This window comes from Pan paniscus, chromosome 19, assembly GCF_029289425.2.
Source record: "Pan paniscus chromosome 19, NHGRI_mPanPan1-v2.0_pri, whole genome shotgun sequence".
NCBI classification, from domain to species: Eukaryota; Metazoa; Chordata; class Mammalia; order Primates; family Hominidae; genus Pan; species Pan paniscus.
This window is the reverse complement of record NC_073268.2, coordinates 97,541,191-97,552,946: the sequence shown is the minus strand read 5'-3', so window position 1 is coordinate 97,552,946 and position 11,756 is coordinate 97,541,191. Positions and strand designations below refer to the sequence as shown.

Below are 11,756 nucleotides of genomic sequence, written 5' to 3'. Positions count from 1 at the left end.
TGCCTCAGCCTCCTGAGTAGTTGGGATGACAGGCATCCACCACCACACCTGGCTAATTTTTGTGTTTTTAGTAGAGACGGGGTTTCACCATGTTGGCCAGGCTGGTCTTGCACTCCTGGCCTCAAGTGATCCACCTGCCTTGGCCTCTCAAAATGTTGGAATTACAGTTGTGAACTCCTGCGCCTGGCCTGGGTTGTTTGACTTTTTGTTGTTGAGTTGTAAGAATTCCTTATATATTCTGGATATTAAACCCTTATCACATACATTATTTGCAAATACTTTAATCCATTTCTGTAGGTTGTCTTTTCACATTCTTTTTTGAGACAGGGGTCTGGCTCTGTCACCCAGGTTGGAGTGCAGTGGTGTGATCATAGCTCACTGCAGCCTCAACCTCTCAGGCTCAAGTGATTCTCCTGCCTCAGCCTTCCGAGTAGCTGGGACCACAGCCAAGTGACGCTACAACCGGCTATTTTTTTTTTTTAATTTGTAGAGACAAGGTCTTGCTATGTTGCCCAGGCTGGTCTTGAATCTTGAACTCCTGGGCTCAGGCAATCCTCCTGCCTCAGCCTCCCAAAGATCTGGGATTACAGGCCTGAGCCACTGTGCCTGGCAGGATAATGTCTTCTGATGCACAAAAGTTTTTCATTTTTATGAAGTGCAATTTATCTATTTTTTCTTTTGTTGCATGTGCTTTTGGTGTCAAATCTAAGAATCCATTGCCAAATCCAGGGTCATTAAAATTGACTTCTATGTTTTTTTCTAGCTGTTTTATAATTTTAGTTCCTGTATTTAGGTCATTGATCCACTTTGAATTAGTTTTCAATCCATGGTGTGAGGTAAGAGTCCAGCGTCATTGCTTTTGGCATGTAAATCTCCAACTGCCCCCACATCATTTGTTAAAAAGGCCATTCTTTACCCTTTATCCACTGAATGGTCTTGTCACCCTTGCAAAAATCGATCAGTCGTAGTAGATCTTCGGGTTTATTTCTGGGCTTTCTATTTTATTCTATTGCTCCGTATGTCTATTCTATGCCAGTACCACATAGTTTTGTAGTAAGTTTTGAGATTGAGAAATGTGAATCCTCTAGTTTCTTCCTCCCCCCACAAACACTATTTCTTCTTTACTTTTTAGAGATGGCGTCTCCTATGTTGCCCAGGCTGGACTCCCTTCCCGGGCTCAAGAGATCCTCCCACCTCAGCCTCCTCAGTAGCTGGGACTACAGGCACAAGCCACTATACCTGGCTAATTTTTTTCTTTTGCAAGAAGAAAATTATTTTACAATATTATTTTATGATATTATAATTCTTTTACAATATCGTTCTGGCTCTCTGAGGCCCCTTGCAGTTCCATATGAATTTGAGGATTGGTTTTTCTTTTTTCTTTTTCTTTTTGGAGACAGGGTCTCATTCTGTCACCCAGGCTGGAGTGCAGTGGTGTGACGATGGCTCACTGCAGTATTAACCTCTCGGGTACAAGTGATCCTCCTGCCTTAGCCTCCCGAGTAGCTGGGACTACTACGCCATCATGCCTGGCTAATTTTTGTATTTTTTGTAGAATGGGGGTTACGTTGTCCAGGCTGGTCTTGAATTCCTAGGCTCAAGCGATCCACCTGCCTCCGCCTCCCAAAGTGTCGGGATTACTGATGTGAGCCACTACGCCTAGCCTGGTTTTTCTATTTCTGTGAAAAAGGCCATTGGAATTTTGATAGAGATTGCCTTGAATCTGTAGATCATTGCGGGGAGTACTGCTAACTTAACAATATTAGGTCATCCAATCCATGAACGTGGGATGTCTTTCCATCTTTAGAGCCTCTTACGTTCAGCAATGTTTTGTAGTTTTCATTGTCAAAGTCTTTCATTTCCTTTGTCAAATTTGTTTCTAGGTATTCTATTCTTTTGCATCCTATTGTAAATAGAATTGGTTTCTTAATTTCCTTTTCAGATTGTTCATTGCTGGTGTGTCATTTTTCTCCCAGACCAAAAAGTTTTTAAAAGTAAAACAAAAACAAACCCATGGCCAGGCGTGGTGGCTCATGCCTGTAATCCCAGCACTTTGGGAGGCTGAGGTGGGTGGATCATGAGGTCATGAGTTCGAGACCAGCCTGGCCAACATGGCAAAATCCCGTCTTTACGAAAAATACAAAAATTAGCTAGGCATGGTGGCGCACGCCTGTAATCCTAGCTACTCGGGAGGTGGAGGCACAAGAATCGCTTGAACTTGCAAGGCGGAGGTTGCAGTGAGATGAGATTGCGCCACTGCACTCCAGCCTGGGTGACAGAGTGAGACTCCATCTCAAAAAAAAAAAAAAAAAGGCCAGGCGCGGTGGCTCACACCTGTAATCCCAGCACTTTGGGAGGCCAAGGCGGGCAGATCACGAGGTCAGGAGATCAAGACCATCCTGGCTAACACGGTGAAACCCCGTCTCTACTAAAAATACAAAAAAAAAATCTGCCGGGCGTGGTGGCGGGCGCCTGTAGTCCCAGCTACTCAGGAAGCTGAGGCAGGAGAATGGCGTGAACCCGGGAGGCGGAGCTTGCAGTGAGCGGAGGTCGCACCACTGCACTCCAACCTGGGGGCCAGAGTGAGACTCCGTCTCAAAAAAATAAAAAACCCAAAAAACCACCCATGTGGGTCCCACTTTGCCTTTGATTGTGGTTGTTGGCCTCTGTCACCTTCCCTGCAGAGCCTGGAGGTGGTCAGTCTCCTCCCTTTTTTTTTTTTTTTTTTGAGACAGAGTCTCGCTCTGTCACCCAGGCTGGAGTGCGGTGGCACGATCTCAGTTCACTGCAAGCTCCGCCTCCCGGGTTCACGCCATTCTCCTGCCTCAGTCTCCTGAGTAGCTGGGACTACAGGCGCCCGCCACCATGCCCGGCTAATTTTTTTTTTTTTTTTTTTTTTTAGTAGAGATGGGATTTCACCGTGTTAGCCAGGATGGTCTCTATCTCCTGACCTCGGGATCCGCCCGCCTCGGCCTCCCAAAGTGCTGGGATTACAGGCGTGAGCCACTGCGCCCGGCACGGTCTCCTCCCTTTACAGGCTGTGAGGATGGGCGTCCTGCACATGGTCAGGGCTTTCATAGCCAGCTGGGTTGACAGCAGTGCCTCATCTGGGTCTTCCAGTTAGGGGAGAAGCTGGGCTCAGAGTATGAAGATGGGGGCGGCTGTGTTACTGCCCACAGGCACCTCCTCCTGCAAGGCACGTCATACCACTGTACCAGCGACAAACTCTGTGGCTCTCCTGCATCCAGCCCCTCCTTGCTGCTATGGTTGGGAGCCTTTCTGGGAGCCCTTAAGCTCTTGTCTCCCACATGGATGGGGTGCACAGCCCAGGAAGGCTCTGCTGGTCCAGATCCCCATGCCCACCTGGGCCTCTGCTCCATGCAGGTGGTGGCTGCTCCCGCTCCACAGTCTGAGTTTGCTGCCTTTTCTTCTTTCTTCTTCTAACACAGAAGGCATGGAGGGGGTTGTGGTTGGTAAATCCAGTGTGCCTTGCTCTTGGACTCCCTGGCACCTTGGATCCTGGGCTGCTCACTGGGGGCCTGTGACAGGCCCTGTGCTGCCCTGGGGCTGGTGCTTTCAGGGCTGGCTCCCCCATCGCTGGGTTTGGAGGAGCCCCTGGCTACAGGGTGGAACCTGGTTGGCCCCCAGCAGCTGCTGAAGGTGGAAGCAGCTGGCAGTTGGGGGCTGGTTCTCTGTGGGGGCAAACTCTGACCACAGTGAGCCAGGCAGGGGCCAGGACTGGGGAGCAGTTGGTGAGGGTGTGCGGGCAGCTCTCTGGGCCTCCCCCTGCTGGGAGGTGAGCCTGGGACCCCATGTGGGGAGCCCCCAGCCCCCAGCTCCTGCCAGCCCTGGGTTGGAGGCTGCGGAGCTTCCCGGCCGCGCAGCTTGTCCTCCCTGGAGGGCCCTGGGGGCTTACACCCTCAGGCAAAGCCTTCCCATCCACCCCTCCAGCTTGCCTGCGGTGGATGGTGGATGACCCTGGAGGGCAGCCGGGAGAGCCTCCAAGGGGAGGCCAGAGGGGAACCCACAGCTCTGAGTACCCCTGCGCCTCCCCCTGCAGATGCGGCTGTGGTTCTGTACCTCACCAGGCTGTGGGGATCTGAGTGGGGGTCCTGGGGTCTGGGCAGTTCTTCTGACCTCATCAGATGGCATCTGCCCTCCGATGCTGAGCCGTGGGTGACATCAGCCTTCTGGGCCCAGGAGGCCACCTGGCAGGATGGCTCAAGCAGCCTTGGGCAGTGACCTTGGTGGCTGTCGCTGGTGGCCATGAGCCCTGCATGAGTGTCCCTGGCCTCAGCACTGGGGGCTCCTCACTTCCTGGCCCCTGGAAGCAAACTCAGAGCATGCCTGTGGGGCCACAGGCTGTTTGGAGGACGCTGCAGTGATGGCCTTCTGGGGAGTGAGGGCTGGGTTTTGGATAGGGAGGTGGGAGGTGGGGGGTCCTGAACTGCCTTTCCTGCCACGTCAGGACCCAGGGCCGGGGACAGCGGGTGTCTCGGGGGCTGCATGGACGATGGGGGAGGACGTGCAGGCTGGCGGGGGAGGGGGTGGAGCGCATGGGCTGCCTGGCCCTGTCTTGGGGACATGAAGCCTGGTTTGCCAAGTGGGAACCGAGGGACCTGTGCTCCAAGAGACACATCCAGGGACTGCAATCAATTTCCAAAGGGCCTTTTCTCTTTTCAGCGATGCTGTTAAGAAAGGCAATGAATCATGTGCCACAAGAATCTTGGGAGAACCCACGAGCTTGGGAGCTGGTGACAGACCCCCATTCGGAGCGCTCTCTGCACAGCTACACAGCGACCCCGCCCCCGCCTGCCCATCAGGATGGCTCCGCGGCTGCAAAGGGCGAGTGCTTGGTTCCCAAGGCAGGGCCCAGCTCCATGGTTCTCCTCGCCTCACTCTCCTCCGTGAGCCTCAGGGACGCGGTGGCCACGGCACCCCCAGTTCTCCCCAGAGTTGCTGTTCCCACCTTTGGCTGTGAGGTAGGTGGCATGGCAGAGGGGGCTGGCCTGGGATGTGGGATCCTGCTGTGAGCGGCACCAGTGGGGTTTGTCATGCTGACACTGATGACAGAGGTGAACTCATGGTCCCCCGGCCCTGGGGAGCAGAGGCCCCCTTCCAGGCAGCAGGGCAGGGTAGGTGCATCCAGCACCCTCCATGGTCGCAGCCCTCCACCAGGTGGCAGGTCACGCCATGCCTTCTCTGTCCTCACAGTGGTGTGGCGGGGCTGGGTGTGTAACTCTCGTCCTGTGTTCTGTGGACACTGGTGCCTGGGTCACACAACGGCGGATGGAGCCTCAGAGCCCCAAGAGCCCTGTGGCTGCTCCTGCCCCTGGGATGGCAGGGCCAGCGCAGGGACTGTGGGGCTCAGGAGGAGGGACCCCCCCCTGCCGCAGAGGAGGCGGCAGTCAGGCGGAGGGGGTGGGCACGGGAGGGAGGATGGGATGGGCAGGGAAGCCGCCCCAACAGCTGCAGTGAGGTTCTTTCCCAAGGTGGAGGAGGGGGAAGGACAGGCAGGGCCCATGTGGTTGGGCTCTTCCTCCTCCAGCTCAGGAGCCACCGACAGGACATGGCCTCAGCTGGGTGGCACCAGGTGACCGGGCCCAGCTCAGGGTCTGCTCTCCTCTGATGGTCCAGGCGGGTACCGTGCAGCCCTGGGACTTGGCATCGGCTGAGCTGTGGCAAAGAGCTGTGTTCTTCCCAGCTCCCAAGCCCTGTGGCACCAGCAGTTGTGAAGTCCTCAGGTGACCTCGGACAGTGTCCATTGGGTGCTTCCCTGGTGCCAGTGCTGTTCTGGAAGCTTCTGTGGTCTTGTTTGGTGCTCACAGCACTCATGCCTGCAGTAACTGTCCCCACGTTAAAGTGAGGGACAGGCTGGGGCTTGGAGGTGCCACGGTGGTGCCAGTGTCCCAGGGCCACCTAGCAAACCACCGTGGGCCCGGCAGCCTGAGCAGCAGCCCTGTATTCCCTCTCCACCCGCCCTGTCTGGAGGCTGGACTTGGAGACAGAGGGGCCTCTTGGCTATCTTCTTCCGGGACCACTCTCCCTGGCAGGTAGGCTGTGTCCTCGTGTGGCCGTCCCTCTGTGCACAGCTGGGTCCTAATCTTCCTTCTTATAAGGACACCAGTCCTATTGCATTGGGGCCACCCTGGTGACCTCATTTCACCATACTCACCCGTGCAAAGGCCCTGTCTCCAAATACAGCCGCAGGCCCGGGTGCAGGGGTTCTGGGCGCTGGGGCTTCCGCAGGCAGATGGATGTGGGAGGTCCTGCTCGGCCCCCGCTCTGGCCTCCCCGCCCGTCCTGTGTCCTTCAAGGGTTCCTTCCTGGTCTGTGCCTGACTCTGAGGCTCTGTCCTGTCTGGGGACGTGTGGGCTCCGGACCACCCGGTAACTGAGTCTGAGACACAGACCCCCAGAGGCCAACTGCTCTGCCGCCTCCCGAGGGCTATCCGCCGAGACCCCTGGAAGGGGGCCAGGCACAGACGTGTCGGAGGCCACAGCTGCCCATCTGGCAGGTGCCTGCAGTCTCACCCAGCAGAGCCACACTGAGCAGGAGCCCCCATGAGAGGCAGCCTCAGTGGCTGGCACTCCCATGGGCACAGGACAGCCCCCGTGGCCACCCCTGGCCCTCACCGGCCCCTCGCCGGAAGGCTGAGCATTCCTCCACATGGCATCACCAGGCCTGGCCCCTTCACCACGACCACACGGGGTCTGGCAGTGGCAGGGGCAGGTGTGGGCCTGGCTCAGCCCTGGCCTCCCCTGAGGCCGGCTTCTACAGCGTGCCCATCCCCGTGTTTACAAGAACTCAATTTGTACTCATCTCGGTGACAGAAAAACTGGTGCTAATGGGAAAAATATGACTCTCTCAACAGGAGCCCGCCTGGCACAGCTCCGTGAGTGCCGGGCGTCCTTGCCTGAAACAAACTGCAATTCAGCGTGGGATTCCAGGATTCCATGGCAACTGCTCGTGCCCTGTGTTCCGGCCCCGGCTGGGGCTTGGGAGCAGCCGCTGTGTCATGGGGGATCCACTTGTTTACCGACAGCCCCAAGGACCCAGACATGGTGCCAGCTTCCCATGCCTTGGCCCTGAGATCTGGGAGGCCCATTGCGGCCGGTGCTTCCCCCAACCCCACTGAGCATCTCCTTCCCGCCCTGTGTCCACCCACCTCCTGCCCAGGACCCCTGAGTGTTCGTGGGCTCTACCTGGTGGGATGCCCTTTGGCTTGTAGACAGGGGTTCGTTGGCAGCATAGTGTTCCCTATTGATGTCCACATCCTAACAACGATGTCCACATCCTAGTGGGAGCCTGTGACTACCTGGCTCGGGGGATCCAGGTTGCAGATGAAATGAAGGTTGGATTAGCTGACTTTAAACTAGGGCGGTGACCCGGGAGCATCCCGGGGGGCCCAGTGTAATCACAAGGTCCTTAAAAGTGGAGGAGGGGTCAGCGTGGGGCTCACGCCTGCAATCCCAGAGCTTTGGGAAGCCGAGGCAGCAGGATCTCCTGAATCCAGGAGTTCGAAGCCAGCCTGGGCAACAAAGTGAGACCGAGTCTTCAAAGCCAGCCTGAGCCACATAGTGAGACTGAGTCCTGTCTCTACAAAAAGTCAACAAAAACCAGCCGAGTGTAGTGGCGCACGCCTGTGGTCCCAGCTACTCAGGAGGCTGAGGTGGGAGGATTGCTTGAGCCTAGGAGGTCAAAGCTGCAGTGGCCATGATCACACCCCTGCACTCCAGCCTGGGTGACAGTGAGACCCTGTCAAAAAAAAAAAAAAAGTGGAGGAGGGAGGCAGGCGAGCCGGGCTCAGTGAGGAGGGCCCAGGCTGCAGTGGGTGCCAGAGTCTATCCTGGAAAAAGGAATGACATGAACACGAGGGAAGCCCCGAAGGGCCATTCAGTGCAGCGCTGAGCAAGACGGGACGTCCTCGAGGAGCCCTGAGCCCTGGTGATGAGGCCGTGGTGGGTGGGGGCCCAGCGGGTAGCAGGCGCCCCCTCTGCGTGCGCAGCGGGGCTGGTGGCTCCACATATCACCCTGGTGCATCCGAGTCCTGAGCTGCCACTCCTGCCGGCCTGCTCTGGGGCGGGGCGGGGCTTGCACAAGCAGCACCTGTAGGGCCTGCTCTAGGGCGGGGCGGGGCTTGCACAAGCAGCACCTGTAGGGCCTGAGTGCGTGGCTCCCCCAGCCCCAACACACCCCCCAGCCCAAGTGGTGGAGTAAAGGTCTCCGCACATGGCCTTGGGGTGGGGTTAGGACCCCAGTCCCTGCCACCACCCAACAGGCAGGGCTTTGGGCAAGCTACTCAGTGCCCGAGACCCAATTTCTGGTCGGCAGGTGAGAGGGGCCGGGGGGACAAGAGCCTGTTCCCAAGCTCTCCAGAAGTCAGGCCCCTGAGGTGGTGCAGTGTGGCTGACATGACCATCCCCACGGACCCTTGCCTCCCACTTGCCCCGCAGGACCGTGCCCAGGCCCGTTGCCTCTGCTGTGGCTTCCACAACATTCCCCCTGGCTCCCAATCCCTGCACGGACCTTCCTGCTTGGGAAAAACCTCAAGGGACAGGCCATGACCTGCAGAGCAGAGTGTGATCTGGAAACGGGAGCCTTTTAAGAATTGGCCAGACGGGGACAGGCGTGGTGGCTCACGCTGGGAGGCTGAGGCAGGTGGATCACCTGAGGTCAAAAGTTCGAAACCAGCTTGGCCAACATGGCGAAACCCCGTCTCCACCAAAAATATAAAAATTAGCTGGGTGTGGTGGTACAGACCTGTAATCCCAGTTACTTGAGAGGCTGAGACAGGAGAATCGCTTGAACCCAGGAGGTGGAGGTTGAGGTGAGCCAAGATCGCGCCACTGCACTCCAGCCTGGGTGACAGCGTGCGACTCCATCTCAAAACAAAAAGCAAACCCAAAAAGAGTTGGCCAGAGGGATGTGCAGATGTGATTAGGACTAAGGACCCACACAGCCCGAGGTGGGTACGGCTCCTAGGCCTGGAAACACTTCTGGCCTGCATGAGAAGAAGTGACGGTGGGCATGGGTCAGAGGGCCTGAAGTGGAGGAAGGGGCCACGAGCCAAGGAGTGGGGGCCTCCAGAAGTGGGGAGGAGCGGGGAAGTGGCTTCTCCCCCAGGAACTCTGACGTGGCCCAGATTTCAATGCAGACTTGAATGGGGCCTCTTTGACAGGATAACCGTCATTTTAAAGAGAAAGACACGTGTCTGGCCTACGTCGCAAGATGGCTCTTGCCACACAGTACGCTCCCTGATGTGGGGTCTGCGCCACAGGGCGGGGGGCACTGCCTGGGAGAAAAGGACCGAGACCTTTGCACACTCCTCGACGTGCCAGGCCCCCTGTGGCCGCAGTGCCTGCCTGGAGAGCACCCGGGACGCAGAGCTGCTGGTGGCCCTGGGGACAGCAGGGAGGACCCGGGCAACGTCCCCCCACCCCCCAGAGCTCTGCTCTGACCGATGCCCCCCTGCGGTGGGGTGGGCAGTTTCCTTAAAGACACAGCCGCCAGCCGCGGAGTCTGCGCGTGTTGTTTACTGTTTGTCACTCTCTGCTCTTAGCTTCACATTGCCATTTCGTATTTTGTCAAAGTCCGTCTCAATTCGCGTTTGGTAAAATAAATAGATAATGAGCCTCTAGGCCGGCGCTCTCTCGAGCCGGTTAACGTCGTGATTGAATTTTCGCATCAGACCTGTGAAGACAGCCCACGTGCAGGCGGCACGCGGTGCCCATGGGGGTGGGCTCCAGGGTGGAGCGGGGGTGGGGGGGGGTCTTGACCCCTCTGGAGCACCTGCCTTTTGACAGGTGGTGATTTTGTCTCAAAACAAACAGAAACGCGTGTTGGGTAAGAATTGAGTTGAAGGACTGGATGGGAAGCTGCGTGTGCGGGTGGAGCTGGGCTTCTGGAAGATTCTGGTGTTGCCGCCTGGCACGCCCTGTGAGCTGAGTGAGGCCGGGACTCTCTACACCTTCCGGACCCGGGCTGCTTTCTCGGCCCAGATGTGGGGATGGGATTCGTGCCGGAACCTTCTTCTGGTGGGAGCTTGCATTCCAAAAAGGAGCAGCGGAGGGGCCGCCTCTGTCCTGCCTTGTCACGTCCCGGCCAGCCCCGGCTCAGTCTCCAGCTCAGCCCCCTGAGGGCCAGGTGTGTCTCTGGCCAAACGTGACCAGGCAGGGTTCCATCCACCCAGAAGATGCTCTTGGCCGCGGCAGGCCGCCAGCCGCACCGCAGGGGAGCCGGGCCTCGCCGCACCAGCTCTCGCTCCCGTGGTCGTGGGCCTCTCACTGCCAGAATGAAGCCACCTGGCTCCTTCACCTCTCAATAATCCTGATTCCCAACGAACACGGAAAAAATGCTTTTCAAAATACCATCACTGTGGTTGTGTCCTGTTTGCAAAACTGCTCATACACGCCCTGCGGCCCCTCCTGGGCGGGACTGTCCACACAGCTCCTGTCTGCACCACAGGCCCAGCTGTCAGCCGAGGTCACATCAGCATGGGCGGCTCAAGGCTGGAGACGGGGCTGGTGTCACCCAGAGCCGTCCGGGACCCGGCAGTGCCTCTCACCTGTGTGTGAGGAACGTGTGGGGACAGAGCAGGGAGACCATGCCGCCTGCATGTGTGTGCCCCCAGGTGCCGGCCGTGGTGCCATCTGCACATGCGTGTGCTACACCTGTGTGCGGGCACAGGCATGGAGACCACAGGCCAGGCTGCTGTCCCCGCGCCTGCGGGGAAGAGCAGCCCTTCGGAGGGAAAGGAGCCCCGTGGATTAAGGCAGGGGCTACCTCGCCAAGCACCTGCCTCCCCTGTGCACGGCCACAGCGGCCCCTGCTGACAGCTCTGTGTGAGAGGGGCCAAAACTGGAGTCCAGAAACCTGGCGGTGCGGGGAGGGTGGGCTGTGCGCCTCCTGCTCAGCGATGCTGCCAGTGGCCAAGGACAGCCCGGACCCCTGGGCGGCTTCCTTCACACCCGCCAGTTGGAGGGGCGTCTCCTTCTTCCTCTCTCTTGGTTTCCCGAATTTCCAGTGTCCCCCAGCTGGCTAGGAAATGTCCCTGCTTGCGGGCACTGACTGTGAGAGGTGGTGGGCCTGGCTGGGGCAGCGCCTCTCGCTCGCTCTTGGCCTGATGGGGACAGCTGCCCCAGGGACCCGTAGGAGCCCCAGCGCCTGCCTCTCCGCCAGGGCTCTGTCTGGGGGTTTTTCTGCAGCTAATGCTCTGATTACATGGAAATAAAATGAGGCGTTTCCCCTTTCAGCGTCTCAGAGAAACACAGAACAGGAGAGGGACAGAGGCGCCGCGGCCGCGGGGGTGCACCTGGATGCTGGTGCTCAGTGGGAAGCCACCGTCAACCTGAGCCCTCCCCTTCCCTGACGTTCCAGACACGACAGCGAAGACAGACAAAAGCGAGTAGCAGGGCCCTCCTGCCGTCATCAGCAGCTAAGGCAGCAGCCAACGTTCACACTGCGGGGCCGCGGCAGCCGACGCCCCGTGCCCCGGCGAGTGACAGCTTCACTATGTACAGCAGGCGGCCGTGGCCTGGTGGGCCCGGTCACGCCGCTATCTGACACGCTTCTCCACCGAGTACACGGAGATGTAGTAGTCGTTGCTTCCCACGGCCAGGTGAGGCTGCGAGGAGAGAGAAGGGGTGAGCAGGGGTTCAGGTGCAGGCAGACACTGCGGGGGGCCGGGGGGCGCAGGCCAACCCGCATCCTTAGGCAGCTCCTGCCGGGGTCTCAGGAACCCCCGCGCCCACCTC

General features: G+C 58.3%; 3 protein-coding genes across 5 annotated transcripts in view; 1 reads left to right on the top strand and 2 right to left on the bottom strand.

Moving 5' to 3' along the window:
• Window positions 1-4,511: 4,511 nt before the first annotated feature.
• Window positions 4,512-10,363, top strand: LOC100976104 (uncharacterized). Its single transcript, XM_003831137.4, has 2 exons — window positions 4,512-4,982; window positions 6,875-10,363. Exons 1-2 carry the CDS (start codon window positions 4,557-4,559, stop codon window positions 7,136-7,138), a joined length of 690 nt encoding a protein of 229 aa, XP_003831185.3. The 5' UTR covers window positions 4,512-4,556; the 3' UTR covers window positions 7,139-10,363.
• On the bottom strand, window positions 4,656-6,918 carry LOC129394470 (uncharacterized). Its single transcript, XM_055101957.2, has 2 exons — window positions 6,176-6,918; window positions 4,656-5,846 (listed from the first exon to the last, which is right to left on the bottom strand). Exons 1-2 carry the CDS (start codon window positions 6,669-6,671, stop codon window positions 5,368-5,370), a joined length of 975 nt encoding a protein of 324 aa, XP_054957932.2. The 5' UTR covers window positions 6,672-6,918; the 3' UTR covers window positions 4,656-5,367.
• Window positions 9,522-11,756, bottom strand: part of RPTOR (regulatory associated protein of MTOR complex 1) — a 417,904-nt gene continuing 415,669 nt past the window's right edge. For all 3 annotated transcript variants that reach the window (XM_063599478.1, XM_003831138.7, XM_055101956.2), the window contains one exon: window positions 9,522-11,626. In XM_063599478.1, coding sequence (XP_063455548.1) covers window positions 11,558-11,626 — 69 coding nt within the window. In that variant the 3' untranslated portion in view covers window positions 9,522-11,557. The remainder of the gene's footprint in view (window positions 11,627-11,756) is intronic.